Raw genomic sequence first — 16,379 nt, 5'->3', positions numbered from 1 at the left:
TTGTGCTATCCAGATTTGAACTCAATTTAACAGGTTATATATTAGGCTTATGCATTGCTGTTAGACCACAACCTCTATTGAAGTTCTTTGTAAAAAGCTTTCATTTGTAAAAAGCTTTTCTTCAAGAATAGGGAAGAACTCCCTAAGAATTTTGACTACCTCATCAGTGAGAGTTGAGGAAGTTCGTCAGTGCTTTTTTTCTTTCAAAAGTTATAAATAAAAATTTTTGGCCTCACTTTTGTTTACAGTAAATCAGGAATTTCCATCTTTTGATTCATTTCTTCCTCTCTTTTTTTATATTGTGTTGCATGGGGTATCTGTTCTTGCTAAATCACCTGCTCCTCTAATTTTGTTAAGCAGTGTTTATATTTCATTAGTTAAATATCATGTCATAATTATTATTTGATGTAAAATACTATATCAGCATTTATTTGATTTATAGGAAACCCCGGATTAATCCACAACTTGTTGCTCAGCAAGTTGCCCAACAATATACGCAATCTCAACCAAAACAGAAAAGTTCAAATTTAAAACCTGACAAGGACAAAAAGTCTTCTGGTGATAAAGCTGCCAAAAAAATTAGGTAATATTTTTATATTCACTGTAATATACTGTTAACTTTAAGAAAGTAGTATGTATGTATCTATTTACATACAGGTATACAGGTAGATTAAAAGATGTATTTCAATTATCAGGATATTAAATAGGCAACTAAGATAATCAGTTGATCAAAAATATTTAGGTTTGTGCCAATAATGGTAGCTTTATTTATTTATTTTTTTTTTTAAATTATATCGTAATGTGACGATTCAGATGCATTCATGAAAAATAAGAACTTGTTTTATTATAAAAATGCAAATAAAAATTGTTAGTTTAAATATGATGTTCAAAATATAAGTGGAATAATTTTTAAACAAATTATTTCATTTATATTTTGAGCATTATATTTGACAATTTATCTTGCATTTTCATAAGCGTTGTTGTGATTTATACTATACAAAGATAAAAAATTTTGCACATTTGTCATAACTATTGGAAATTAAAGTTGTACTAAAATTGAGGTTAAATACAATCATTAACCCTTTAACTGCTTAAGACGTTGGAGTTTCCTTTAAAAATGCTTAAGACGCCTTTACACGAATTTCAAATCGCACAAAAAATGCTTAAGACGTGTATACACGAAGCCCAAATTTGGCAAAGATTGCTTAAGACGTGTTTAGACGACGCGATCTGGTCTTCCTTCCCCTACCTTTCTGCAGGCGGCTGTCAGTTGACACAAAGGTCTTAATAGGGTGTGAAGTCCGAAAAGAACACTTTACGGATGGGTCCTGAGAATGAAGAATCATTGTCAGACAGCAAGTGTGAATTATCTTTCCAATGACTGCAAGCTTGTGAATGAAGATAAATCGTTTTACAACAGTTTGCCTTGTGGTTATTTATACAAATGAAAGTTAAACAGAATCGCTCGTTGTTATAATACATTACCGAAATTTAGAAGAAACAGGAAAAAGTAACAATTGTAATGTAAGACGTACTTTTTAATAAACCATCTATTATACAATGTATTAAAAGTTCACTACAACATCAAGAACAGGATAAAATATAAAATGTTGCAAGCACCTATTTTGTTTGCTCTCGTATTTCAAGTGCCGGTGTTTCTAATGGTATATTTTTCCTTTTTACATTTTGAAATGTTAAAAATGTGCTTTCAGTATGCCTGATTTTTGTATTCGAATATGTGGCTGTGTGTTCCTTGTAAATGCAAACTGACGTATAAAAATTTCTTGGATGTCGAAAGGAAGATAGTCTACTCGAAAACTTCAATTAAATCGAATAAATACATATGCTGAAAGAATTTCTAGAAATATTTGTTTTTTAAATTTTATTATTAAGATTTGAAATACAAAATAGTTTTAAAATCTAGGGGGAAAAGTACGCATTTTTTGGAAAGAAATTTACCGGTATAAAATTAACGGATTGTAAGTTAAGTAAAACAGTGTATCGAAGGGTTAGATATACTGTGCACAAAAAATTTGTCAGAGGATCAATTAGCTAACAAATTAAATTAATTACATTAAAAAATTTCGTTAGAAAAAAAACCTCTCCAAATGTCAATACTGATAGCAGCACTACAAATGAAAGTTATTAAGTTCGTAACTTAATTAATCCTTTGGTACTCAATAATTTTGGCCCACTAGCGGCCGAGCAGTAAAGTCGCTGTAGTTCGGTCTGAGGTTCAAATCCCGCAAACGGCCTGGCTGCATGAGCGTTTTCATGGTTTTCGCCAAGTGTAACGTGCATACGAGCCAGTGTCCATTAGGAAGTCCTCCATGAAGGCATCCCTCCTCTTAGGCAGATAGCCCTCGAGGCTTTGTCATAATCACATAAAACCAAATCAAATTAAAAACCAATAACTGTGTGTTCGCGATTACTTTGCAAAGATTTTTGATAAAGATTCAAGAAAAGCCCACAGCGCCAAAGTAGAAATTGGCAGTTTGAAAAGAGTTTAAATCCCGGTAAATGGGCTGGCTACCTGGCAGTTTTCGTGGATTTTTGCTGCCTAATAAGCCAATCTCATTTAAAAAGTCCTTCACGAAGATCTCCTCTGAGTGCTAGTCCTCGCTTGGGATTAGGTTTAGTTTGGTTTGTTAGATTATGATAAAACACGCAAAGGGCGACCTGTCTAAAGAAAGTATGTGTCGTGAAAGACTGTCGAAGGAAAACTATCTTGTACCCGTGTTACATATAGGTAAATTCACGAAAACGCCCATGTGGTGAGCCAGTCACAGGGGTTTCAATCCGGGTCAAACTATAATTATATTAATAGTCCTTGTGTATTTTATCATGAGCTAAATAAAATAAAATACAATGCCACGAAAGTCACTTTATGCTATTGAAATGGCAATAATTTCGTATTATACAGGCCATCATTTTGCGTCCATTATGAGATTTTGCTCTTTTCCGTTATCCAAGCTAGCCCACAGCGGAACACTGCTAGTTCTGTCCGGGGTTCAAATCCCGGCGAAAGGATTCTGCATTGATGCGTCCGTGTTTATCTCATGTGTCACGTGTACACAAGCCGGTTTCCCTTAAAAAGCCCTCCACGAAGGCATCCTTCCCCTTATCCCGCAAACGGGCTGGCTGCATGGACGTTTTCATGTAGTGTAACGTGTATACGAGCCAGTGTCCATTAGAAAGTCCTCCACGAAGGCATCCCTCCTCTTAGGCAGATAGCCCTCGAGGCTTTGTCATAATCACATAAAGCCAAATCAAATTAAATAACCCTTGAGTGCTTTGCAACAATTAAATAAACCAAACGATTACTACATAACATGCTTAAAATATTTTGTGTTTAAAAGTTTATGCGTCAAAGTTGGCTCCCGTTAAGTGAAATATGCTGTTCCTTTTTTTTTCTTTGCTTTTATAGCAGTGTTCTCGTTTTCAGAATGTGAATAAAACATTTTTAAAAATGTGTCATTCTATTTGGTTTTTTGTTTAATGAAGAAAATGAATTTAAGCAACAAAATTCTTATGTTCAGAAAAATTTTACCATTATAGACATGAGCTGCTGTCAAAAGTGCATTTTCTTACTAGCGCATTTATTTCTATAGAGAAAATTCTTTTGTGTGTGTTGTCCTATAACTGAAAAGATCCTGAGAAATTTGTATAGGTTAATAAAGTTATTAAATTTAAATAAAAAATAGTTATTTGTGGGTTATATGTATTTTGAGGTAAGAGTCGAAACACGAGGTATGCGATGAATTTAAAATAAGGATATATATAGTAAGGATTTCGCCACTAGATATTCCCAACGAAATTTGCTAAATTTTCCTGTATATAGAATTAATGTGTATTCCGTTTAGTATATAAATTCAGTGTTATAACACTCTCCTTTATCAGTGTTATTTTTTTTTATATCGAGATTTAGTTACATCCGATATAAGCATTTTATTTTTGTTTTATAAAACTGGTTCGTTTATTAGTATTATGCTTATTAAATACGATTTATCAGGTTTTTAAATCTATCAGACCCCAACCAGTGGCCTTCCTGGCTAAGACCGCTGATTTCTACTAGTTCCACTTGCACTGAAACCCAAACGAACAAATTGTCTGCATGGTTGGGTTTCATAGTTAAATAAAGCCCACCACGGTGACTAGTCTATCCTTTAGACAGACGATCTCGTTTGTTTTGCCATATTCAAATAATCAGACAAAATTTGAGAACAAAGACTAGTAAATGCATATACCATAATAAAATAAAATAAGTGCATATTACAAAATAAAATAAGTGCATATTCAAAACTAAAATAAATGCATATAACATAAGAAAGGAGATCACAACAAATTTTAAATTATTTTTTTAATACACTAATTCCTAAATTGCACTATTTTCAAATTTTATTTCATTTTTATGTATGTATTAATGCATATTACAGGCGTTTACGAGTGCGCGTAAGACCTTTACGGCTGCGAATATGTTTGTGCGCATGCATGTTTAATGTGTAATGGACGGTATAATGTTGCAGATTGCGTTGTTCCTTAATCTTTGAATTGGATCCGGCTTATTATTTTTTGCAGACTGTTAGAGCAATTTCATAAAAGTAAGCTTGAACTTTCGATTATGTCAAATAGAATTTCCGATATATATTTACTAATATGTAATTTGTATCTACAAAGCGAAAGTATGTTTCGAAATCCGAAATCTGTTTATCAATTTCACGCTGCAGATTGGAAGTTGATCTGTCAGCACTATCCTTATCTTCAGGGCAGATGTTTTTATTTTATTTGGCTTATAATTCCTTACTAAGTGTAGTATTTCATCTCGATGTACTCCGTCTTTGATATGATTTAAATGAAGAGCCTCGTCATTATAATTCGCTTCCCATAGTGAAGAAAGTGACCCAGAGGTTATTGAAAACGAAAACATTTCGATTGACAAATTAGTCGGTATTCTCAACACAGCAATTATAGGACTTGAACAGCGGAACTTTGTAACTAAACAAGAAATTATATCTGTTTAATAGAATTAAAGAGAAAGTATTATCACATGAAACGAAACAACTTACATTGAAAGAAATGTTTAATAAAGTAAACAAATAAATATTAAGCTTTTTCTTTTTGTAAATTTTGATACCCTTTAGATCATAATTGTTCTTTATTTCATAAATTGCGGTTTCATATTTTTAATTTTGTAATTTCTGCATGCCATCTTACCAGATTTAAACTGATGATCTATAATCCGGAATCGCCGAAGTCCCGATGAGTCCGGATTAACGACTTTTGACTGTACAAATATTATGCTAAATATGTATAAAATATCTATAAAATCTAATAAATACAGGGTTGCCACGCTACCTGGAAAACCGGGAGAACCGGAAAATGTCAGGGAATTCGAAAATTGACCAAACAATTCAGGGAAAAAGTCATGGAATTTAAGTATTTTTGTCAAAACTGGAAAAGTCAGGGAAGTTCATACAACAATACCGCCAAAAAAAGCAATTTTTGCGCCAATGTCGGAAGAGATAACTTTTTTGGCGAATTGTGTATCATGTGAGTGTCATTCGGGCAGCTGGCATAGAGCCAATTTTCGCAGCTCCAATTTGATTGTCTTTTAGAAAGGCAAAGCAAGTTTCCCACAACTTTTGGTTTCCAGTATTCTCGAGAATCGCATGTGCAGTGCATGAACTAAAGAAAGTACCTGTTCTCGTATAAAAAAAAAGTGGGTTTAATCCTAGTACACGGTACCATGGAGGTTAGAATCAAAGCATATGTGTTGTAAAGAAGGAAAACCTCTCTGCAACAGACGTGGCTCTGTTCCATCATAGAGGGAAACAGCTGTGCATGCGTGATATATCTGTCGCCAAAGCTCGAAAGCGGTGTCAAAGTTCGAAGGTCACGTTATCAAGAGTTCATAAAATGAATATCGTTTAAAATTTCTTTAACCACTTGCGCTAAAAAGACGTGTCACGCACGTCGAGATGCTTTTGTCTCAAACCACGAGCACCACGTCGATAAGCATTTATCGCAAAAATGAAAATAACGTGGTGCACACGTCTCCTAACAACGAGATTGTTTATTTCTCGAGTTACAGCTCTGGATTGCACTCGCAGATGCGGAGCAGCGTAAATGAGACACTTTACTGCTTGTTATCTTTGTAGTGCACGGCACCGCAACCATGAAGTTTAGTCTACATTCTTTAGTTCTAGACGTCCTTTAGTTAGAATAATCTCCATGTATGGTACAATGGGATTTGGTGACATGATGATGCGCAGTAAACGGTTCATTTTGGTCTTAGCGACAAGTTTCAAAATCATGCCAAAGCGTTACCGTATACTAGAATTTTACCGCAAAATCTTTTTAAACCTTTTTTTTTTTTTTTTTTTAATAAATACCTTGCCATTTTGCAGCAAAATAAAAAATAGTAATCAGTCATCTAGGCTAACCATGTAATATTATTCGCTAAAATATCGTTGATTATTCTAATTCAATTTTTAAGTAATTATCTTTATTTTTATGTTATTCATATAATTTAATGTTGCTTCTTCCCTCTAAATTTATTATTAGTAAATAATATTTCCAAATTTCAGGAAATTTTCTTTGGCATAATCCTGAAATTAATTCTAGCAGTATGATGACATACCGTCACGAAACTTAATGCACATATTTTTTCCTTATGTATGCTGCGAAATAAATATAAAATACCTCAATATATTAAAATAGATTTTTTTCTTTCGTTTAGCTGCAGAATGTCTGCAAAAAAAGCCTTATTTTATTCCAGATTGGGAAGATTCTAATCTCATTCTTCAGTGGAGAAAACAACAACTATTATATTTGTGTTTTCAAGTGTTGAGGTGCCTTTTAAGAACATACTCACACAAATTAAATTTACCTAAAATCTAACCTAACTATTTAGCATTGCATTGTGATTTATAAGGACCAGACTAGCCTCGTCTTGAACTGGTGATGATCATGAGTAATAATTAAATAAAACATACATTCGTTATCCAATGTATATACTATCTTAAATTTTATTAAGTTTCTTAAGTGGAAAAGTAAACAAAATTATCAAACAAAGTATACCAAGAATAATTAAGAATAAATGTCCTCTGGGATTTATTGAATAATTAAGTGAATTTGCTGCACAATACAAGTAAATACCATAATTAATTTAAATCTTAGCACAGCCAACGTACATTACGCGGATAGACTGGAATTTTCTTGAAACACACCTGGAAATGTCAGGGAATTTCATTCTCCCGTTTGAGTGGCAACCCCGTAAATATCTATAAATAAAAGAAATTATTTTTAAAAAAATAATATCTGCATGTAAATGAAGAATATAGAAAAATGTTGAAAGATTTAAAGATTTTTAATTTATGACAAAAACTTAATAAATCAGAAATAGTATCAAATGCAATTGAACTATAAATATTGCTTTCCAAATGTTTCAGGAATCTCACAGAAAGAATGAATATTGCACCAGATATTTTTAATATGGATTTTATTAATAGCAATATAACCAATCTGCATTGAAATTCATATGATAATCAATGACCCAGAGATTTAGGTAATTTAGATTAAACATTAATAATAATTAAAAAAAAGAGCGGGTAAATTTTAAAGCCAAGTTTTTTCAAAATAAGAGCAAAGAAAACTTTTAAGATAGTATTCGCACATGTACCCTGCAGCATTCAGACGGTCATCACGGAGAAACGAGTCTTTTGCAACTTTCTTGACAGCTCACATCTACGGGTACTAATATTTATGGTAGTAATCCATCTCACTTACAGTCGAAACCCTTGATCAAGTGTTCTGGGAGGGTAACGAACTAAAAATAGCAATAGCTGGCATTTATCAGAGGTTTAGGGTTATTTTCCTGACATTTTAAGGGCAGCCTGGTCCAAAATTAGTGACATTTTTAAAGGTATTCGTAGAAAATCACTCGACAGGCTAAGGGTTAATAACTGTAAAAAGACTTTAAAAAAAAGCTCTTATTTTCTCGTAATGACATTATAAAATGAATTGGTACTTAAGAGCCTCATTATATAGTGTAAATGGTCCTGGCATCCAAATGCTAATGTAATTTTTACTGACTAAAATTTATGTAAAATATTTTTGTATTTAATTAATGTAAAAAAAATGTTTGGCCAAATTATCATTTATGTCCATTTGAAGATAAACTGCAGTTTTTATAATGTCAGTATTTAATTTTTATCTACTTTGATGCTCTTGATGCTCGCTATCTGTTCCTAAGATTTGTCTGGTTGGGCTCATTCCAAGGATAAATAAAGCATCTCTCTCTCTCTTTTTTTTTTTTAAACCTTTGTTCAGAAAGTACTTTATTCATTTCAAATCTGATATAATTTTACCCTTAGCTCTTCTGTCTTCCCATTGGTGAACTGTTACCATCATGTTGAGAAATGTGACTGTTCTGTAACCCTCATCTTTAAAAGAGAGATATTATAGTGTAATTTAGAAGTTTTACATTGTATTATATAAATAACTGTTTATATTCTTCAGCAGAATTAAAAGCCCCCCCAAAAATGAATCCTTTTTTAGGGGGGGAGTAGTAGTATGAACGTACATCATACGTTTCTAAACCAGCAATCAATCTGAATTGCTGTAAACTGAACCACCATAAAATTAAATATACCTGACATATAATAAATCTTATTCTTTACTATTTTCCATTTTTCATTCAATAAGTTTTGTTCTGTTGTCTGTAAATATGTACTTTTATTAATGACTAATCAAGTTACTAATCATGTACTTTTATTAAGTAATCAAGTTTTTCTACATTTTCCCATTTATTTATTTTGAAAATGCATTCTTCTAGCTACTAGTTCATAAGACTTAAGTTCTTGAATACTTTTAAAATTAAAATTAAAAACAGTTAATATAGGACATGCATCCAAATGATCAGAGGTGGTAGTTTGCTTGGAGAATAAAAGATAAGTCATAGTTGCAAGTATGAAATCATAACCAGTCAAATACGACTTAAACGAGTTGTAACAACATCTTTATGAGAAGCCAGGATTCAATACTAATTCAAACAAAGTATTTTGCTGAGCTTTTTCATCGATTGCTCCTAATGAGTTATGACTGTCAATAATTATATGGCATCCAGAATCAGAAATATAAATTATATCTTTATGCATGTTTTTCAGCATAACTGGAAGATGCCCAAATTGTTTGATTTCATTGTAATGAAGGTAGATGAAAATATTTGCATTATTATGCATTACTTCTAATTTATTTGAAGTCAAAAGATCTATCCTACCTTCATCATAATTTTCCAAATAATTGGACTGTAATTTTAATATATGTTATGAATTGTATATATTAAAATTGGGAAAAAAATATGAAATAAGATAAATTGCTGAAGTCGTTTGGCATAGGCTGAGAGCCTCTAACAAGCACAGATTCTGAAAGGATTCTTATATTTACTCATACCCATTGAATCACCAGCATGCTAGCAGTAAAGTCACTAAATATTTGTAATTTGAATTGGGCTCAAAGGCTGCATGTGTATTTTCATCATATGTAATGTAGATGAGCCAGTTCCCCTTAGAGAGTCTTGATGGCATAACTTCTCTGAAACAGATGGCCATCACATACTTTGCTTATGGCAAAGTGTGTGATGGCCAACCAAACTAATATCCATCGTCGTTTTAGTTCCACACCTGTAGTTCATGAAAAGTATTAAATGTGGATACCAGATTATTTTTAATTCTAATTAAGTTGCTATTAATTTTTTTTTTTTTTTTTTTTACTTTGACAAAAGTCTGAGATAATAATTCTGGAATGAATTATAATTCAATGTTTCATTGGTCAGATTAGCTTCAATAATAATAATGATGATGATTCTTTCCTAAGAAAAAGCTTAAAGAAATTCTGATGGACTTGCTGATTTTTCTGTTCATCATCATCATGTTAATGTTTTTTCCAGTGCAGTGTGTTCGGTGTGAACACACCAAAAATATTCCCTCTTTAGACACTGAAAATAATCGATAAATATCACGAAAACTACACTAATGGTTGCTTTTAATCTCTTTTATGAATAATAGATGGCAGCACCACACAAGCAAATCATTAATGTTGAGATATATTCTGTTCTTAAAGGCACTGATGTTGTTCGAAGAAATGTTTGATTTTTTTTAAATATAAAGAATATCAATGAAAAAAAAATCTTTATATAATTTTGTTGTTCGTATGCTAATCTGCCTATTTTGTATTACTTTTAATTTTTATCTTCGAAATATTGCACATAGTGAAGTCTTCAGTGTATGGTGTGTTTGGACTGCTAAATCTGCTACAGAGATCAGATTCTACTGTTTTTAAATCATAGACAAAGTATTTTACTGTAATACGTACTTCACAGCAATGCTCACCTATCGCAGCTCGTGCGGCTTAGTGTGTTCACTTCGGACACACCCACAAAATGGAAACGGTTTGTGCAATCTTTGTAAAATTATACCTAAATAGACTACCTACAAATTTTTTTGGTAAAATTCCAACTTTAAAGAGTAGCGTGCCGGAAAGGGTTAATTTTTGTATTCTATGTAAGTGAGTAAATTAGAGTAAGGTTTCACGAAAAGAAAGAGTTTTTATTGAATAAAATTGGAAAAATATATTACATGGTAAAAATCTGAGTTTTTAATTTGCAAAATATATATTTTTCAAAGTCAGATTTGTCCACCAGCATTCAAGTGGAAAATGCTGAATGCTGATATTCTATGTTCAAATGTCAATGAATGGACCTTTTTTATGATTTTTCTCAGTAACTAACTAGAACATGAGGCAGTTTCCTTTTGAAAATCCTCCACAAAAATATCCTTTTCTTTAGAAAGATGGCTAAGGATAGAGGTTGTTTTTTGTAATTAGTTAAATGAACAAAGTGAAAACTTTTTAAGAAATTTTTAGTAAGTAGCAATATTATTATGAATGTGAATTCTCAGACTCTTTTGTGAGTATTTTTAAAGAGATAACATTGAATTGTATTAAATCAAAATAAATTATGTATAATAAAATGTGACCCCTCAAAAAAGGAGTGTTTAATCTGAACTTCTGTAAAAGTGGCATTTAATTGTATTAGTCTGATGTGGCCTTTTATTTACAAGATTTTTATTAATTGCAAACATAGCTGTTAATATTATCACTTGTTAATAAAAACATTTATTCATTCTTTTATGATTGTGTTTCAGACCAAGATTAAAGAATATTGACCGAAGTAGTGCTCAACAGAAAGCTGTCACTGTCAACAATGTGACTGTTATCATAACAGAATTCCAGCCAAAACGTAGAGTGTCATCTGATAATGCAGCAAATGGACCACATAGTAGCAGTGGTAATAGTACAGATAGTAGTCAGTCAGATTCTGCCAGCCACAGTGAGGCGCAAAATGGGGATATTCAGTCAGATCGGAGGTGATGACAAAAAATTTCCCCATTTTAAAACTGGTCTTTCGTTTTTATCATTGTTTAGACTTTTTAAAATGTTGTACAGATGGGACAAAATGGAGCACTTTTTAACTGCCTAATCATTTTTCACAGAGGTGTGCCAATAACATCTACTATTCTTCATCATCAGTGACAAAAACTGTGATTTATTTGACTATCAAATGATAGCCTTGACTCAGGCAAGTGTAGAATACAGACTTCTGCAAATTATCAACTGCCATTTTTTAAAAGAGAAGATATTGAACTTTGGTTTTTAAAGGTGAAAATTTACTTCTTTTTTAAATATTTATTAAAAAATATAAAATTTGGCAGATTTATAAATATGGAGGAGGATTGAAAAGTGTCTTGAACTCCCTAGAAATCTATTGATGGGCAAAATAAAACATGTACTTTTTCATATGTTTGTGTTTTAGAAAGGACAGATGATTAAGGTATTTCTTTCATCTTGGCACCAGTTTTAGTGTATTTTATATACGAAAAATACATTTTCTGGGCATGTAATCACTTTTGGACAATTGACTTAACTCTCTCCGCTGAATTTTTAGTTTCATTACTGTTCTTTCCAGAAATTAATATCTTCCTGCATCATGCGTTTAGTGGTACAAGGACAATATGATCCTTTTTTTTTTTTTTTTTTTCTGCTTAGTTACATTATTGAGCATTCGTTGCACATCGTGCAAAATTATAATTTCTCTTATATTAGTATAATATATTAAATCATTTCAAACATTCATCCTCTGTGTTTGCAGGTGGATTCATTGGCAGTTCCAGATTTCCTGATAGTTGGGAAGCAATTAAAAGTTCTAGAATTTTCACGTATTGATAAAATTTATATTGCCTTCTGGAAAGAATTACTTCATTTGGAAATGTGCTGAACGATTTAGTAATTTTGGTGACCATGCCCGGATGGCTGTGTGATAGGAAAATAGATTGCCATGATGAAAGAAAAATTAATGTCTTGGTTCCCTCTTTATTTCTGGTGCAAAAATGCATTACTTTTTAGTTTTCTCTCATAAAATAAGTTATATTTTCAGAAGTTTGCCTGAATGTTTTGTCTGTAAATTATAGTTGGAAATTTATTTAATTAAGGAGTATTTGAATACGTGTGTTCCATTTAACTGTGACTTTTTTTAATTTATAATTTTATTACACTAAGTTTTAAGATTGAATGGCCATTTGTATTTCTTTATGGTGCCTTGAATCAGAGGAAAGAGTTTTATTTATTTATTGATAATATTTTTAATTACACATTTTGAGTATTTTCAGTGGATTTTTAATCATATTTTATTCTGTAGCAGTGTTCAGTGTACGATGATGAATTTTACATTCAAATTTTGTTGGACATTTTGTGAAGTTTAGTACTTTTTGTAATAAATTTTAGACTTAGGTACCATATTATTCAATATAGTTTTAAAGCATATATGTTTATTGTGCTTCTGATTTCAAAATATTTTAGCTGCTATCATTAATAATAATAAAGTTTTAATCATCAGTTAGGGGCATGAGATTGCCTAAAGATAAAATATAAAAATAAAATTATTACAAATTATAAAATTAAATTATAACTGTGTATTATGAGTTCAGTACATTTTATAGTTATTTACATATGTATCAGGTGGCCAACATTTTTACCACAAATGCTTAGTAGATGCCAATAATAGTTTAATTTGTCCTAATAAAGAATTTAAATTAAATTGCAGGTTAATAAGTTACATAATGGGGTGTTTGCAGCAATTAAAGGACATCTGGAATTGTTATGCTGAAAAAATTTTAAAGCACTCTTAAATCTTTGTAAAATCTCAAGGCATTGTCAGAGTCTTAACAGATGACTTTTCATTAGTCATTACCTAGAATTTTAAATTTAGCAAATTTATTATGACCTTTAGTGTATTATTGTAGCACTATTACTATCCTTACAGTTAACTATAACATAAAGACTCTTCAGGATACATTGAAAATACAATAATATATGGGGAACCTAACCGATTGAATGCCAGAATCGCTACAATGAACGGTAAGAAACTTGTTTGGAATCTAGGCACTGAATTAAATGGCTATTTTTATTTTGTACAAATGGTATTTCAAAAGGCTCATAAACATTTCTAGAGCACTCAGCCTAATTTCTTATTCTCTTAGTACATTTTAAATGAATTTAAAATTTGTTGCCGTAATAGACATGTTGGCATTCCTGATATGTATAAAAAAAGTACATAAGTTATGTACTTATAAATTTCCTAGTTCGAGAGGATGGGGAAAAGTCATATATTATAATCAATCATCTTTATTTAATAATCCATTGAAATTTGCATTTTCTGCCCAATATATAAAGTCTACAACTTTTAGCTAGTTATTTATTTCTTAGATGGCACTATCAAAATGCTTTTTTTAAATATTGAAAATAAGAATACATAAATAAAAATTATTCCTTAATTAATTTTAATAATTAAATGTTTTAAATCCATTAAATTTGAATTTATGTTCTACCAGTTTCTTATAATTACATGAAACAAAAGCAGGAGAGGCCCTTAACATATTTAGGACCAATGTCACATACGCATGACACAACAATTCCACTTCAACAAAGCTGCACCGTCATGAAAGGGTTAATTAAAAAGTAACTTTTACAGCATTATTACAGAACTTTCCCAATGCATGATACATCTTGCATCTAAAAAAGCCATCATTGTCCAGTGTTGATCCTTGTGTTGAATTATTCCACACGCAGCAAAACTATTAATTTGGATTTTAATTACCTACCTATTATTGCTTAATTTTCTTTTACATTTCGCATTTGTAATTTTGTTTTCATCTATATAGTTATAATTTTTGTACTTTGCATTTTCATTTATTTCTATTAATGTTATAGTCATTATTAATACATATTAAAAATTAGCATATTAAGTACATAACTTCAAAAACTGAGATCATTATATTACAATACGGATTTTATATGAATTTTTTTGTAAAAGCAGGCGTAACTGGTGAAAATGCGTAGGCCGGTGGAGACTTTCCATTTCGTGGGATTCGGTTCCGTGGCTGCACTTTGTTCTTCATGCGCTGGTCTTCAAGGGGTTAAAAAAGCCTTTTTTATGAGTTGTTCATTATGGATATTACACAATATAAGGAAAACGTAATCATCATTTTTATTAACGGATCTTCTGCGAGATAATGTGGAAACATCTGTTGTGTGTACTTCACATGTTGTGCAGAAATCTAAATTTTAATAGCTTTGTTAAAAAAACTTTTAATACTCAGTTGTGTGATAAAATGGTGGAAAAAAGAAATGATTAAAAAAGCAAGCAATTTTAGTGGTGCCATCTACAAAATAAATAAATAAGTAAAAGCAGTAGATCACATACTACATCATTACCATATTTTATTTGGTATTTATATACATATTATCCCATCCCTAGAAATAGTGGTGCTGCAAGCTTGCTGTCAGAAAGCTTCATGGGTTTACGATAGCAAATATGATTGAATCTGCTTTTAATATTATAAAAAAGCAGAATATAATTATAGCTAATTTTGAGGGAAAATTAATGGTAAATATTTAATAATAGTGAATAAGTTATATTTACTGCAAACACTTCTTTTTTAGTTTGAGAAAAATAAATATTTTAAAGTGCGACCAAGTTCCACTGAAACTGCAATCAACAAAATATTTTGTTTGAGCTATTATTTACTACCGTTTCTTTTGAAATTTAAACTTCTTAGCTATTGTTTATCAGATTTCAAACACAAGCCCTTGTAATTTTTATTCTACTCTTCCAATTGTATAATTAAATATTTTTGAAAATTTTGCACATCAACTTCCACCATTGACAGCCAATCCTATATTCAACCGCCTCTCCGAAGCTGAACAAGTAAATGCAAATTTTTCTCGAGCAAAAACAAACATAAAGGGATGGCATAATATGGAAGTATTATGCTTTATTTATTTGCCAATGTAACTATATTTAGAAATGAAGAAAAGTCTCAAATGTTATCTTCTGTACACTTTTTTCTACTTAATTATCTATTAAATATGCACTCTTGTAAGTGAACATCAACAAATTTAAAAAATTTAACAGTTAGAGTTGTGCTTTCTTTGCTGTTCACAAGTAATAACTTGAATTTCAATAAAAGTGTTAATTATGTAAACTCCATGATAATTAAAATTAAACTTTTGTATGCAAATGACATGTTAATGTTTGAGTGTTAGAAGAATATCAAAAATTTACTTTTTCTGTTATTGCTGTTCTGCATTTTTTAAACCCCTTTTTCTATTTTAGTTACAGAATTTCATATTGTATTTATTTTAAATATAAAGTATTGTATTTAAAGTGTGTAATAAAATTGTAAAGAACTGAAATAAACAAGGCATTTTTTAATATGTTTTAAGATTATTTAAAAGCTTTACACTGATTTTTTTTTATTAAAAGCAATATTGAATGTATTATTTCAGCTCTGATATTATGAAACATTAAATATTCCCAAAATTGTAGTAAATCAATAACGGAGTTGACTAATTAAAAGGCCACAGAAGAAATCCTGTTGTCATAAATTCCCCTTGTTGTAAAAAGATCACATTGATAAAAGCATACACAAATAAATGCTGGGGATTATTGGCTTTAAAAATTTACATGTGTATTTTAAAAAGTATGTCATGCTAAATGAAAATAAATGTTCAGTTTTTGTTCATATTCATAAATTTTCAATGTGGCTTTCTCTGGTTACACAACATATGTCTACATGATATTTGAACACAGTTAACAACTGTGTTAGCAGCTTCCTCCTACTTCTATAAATGTGTTGATAATACAATTCTTGAACTCAACCAAAGTTTCTGGAAGTGAGCAGCTTCATCCTACTTCTATAAATGTGTTGATAATGCAATTCTTAACCTCAACCAAAGTTTGTGGAAGTGATGGTGTGTGTATA

The 16,379-nt window shown here is 30.9% G+C and overlaps 1 protein-coding gene across 2 annotated transcripts in view; it reads left to right on the top strand.

The window, feature by feature from the left end:
* RYBP (ring and YY1 binding protein) overlaps positions 1 to 16,149 on the top strand; it is an 87,258-nt gene extending 71,109 nt beyond the window's left edge. For both annotated transcript variants that reach the window (XM_085824549.1, XM_085824552.1), the window contains exons 3-4: positions 443 to 583; positions 11,205 to 16,149. In XM_085824549.1, the coding sequence (XP_085680675.1) occupies positions 443 to 583; positions 11,205 to 11,430 (367 nt within the window). In that variant the 3' untranslated portion in view covers positions 11,431 to 16,149. The remainder of the gene's footprint in view (positions 1 to 442; positions 584 to 11,204) is intronic.
* The last annotated feature ends 230 nt before the right edge of the window (positions 16,150 to 16,379 follow it).

This window comes from Stegodyphus dumicola, chromosome 1 (genome assembly GCF_044657685.1).
Source record: "Stegodyphus dumicola isolate Sdum_Otavi_A_Nest chromosome 1, ASM4465768v1".
Lineage (NCBI taxonomy): Eukaryota > Metazoa > Arthropoda > Arachnida > Araneae > Eresidae > Stegodyphus > Stegodyphus dumicola.
Note: the sequence above shows the minus strand (reverse complement) of the source record. Positions and strands in the feature narration are given on the sequence as shown.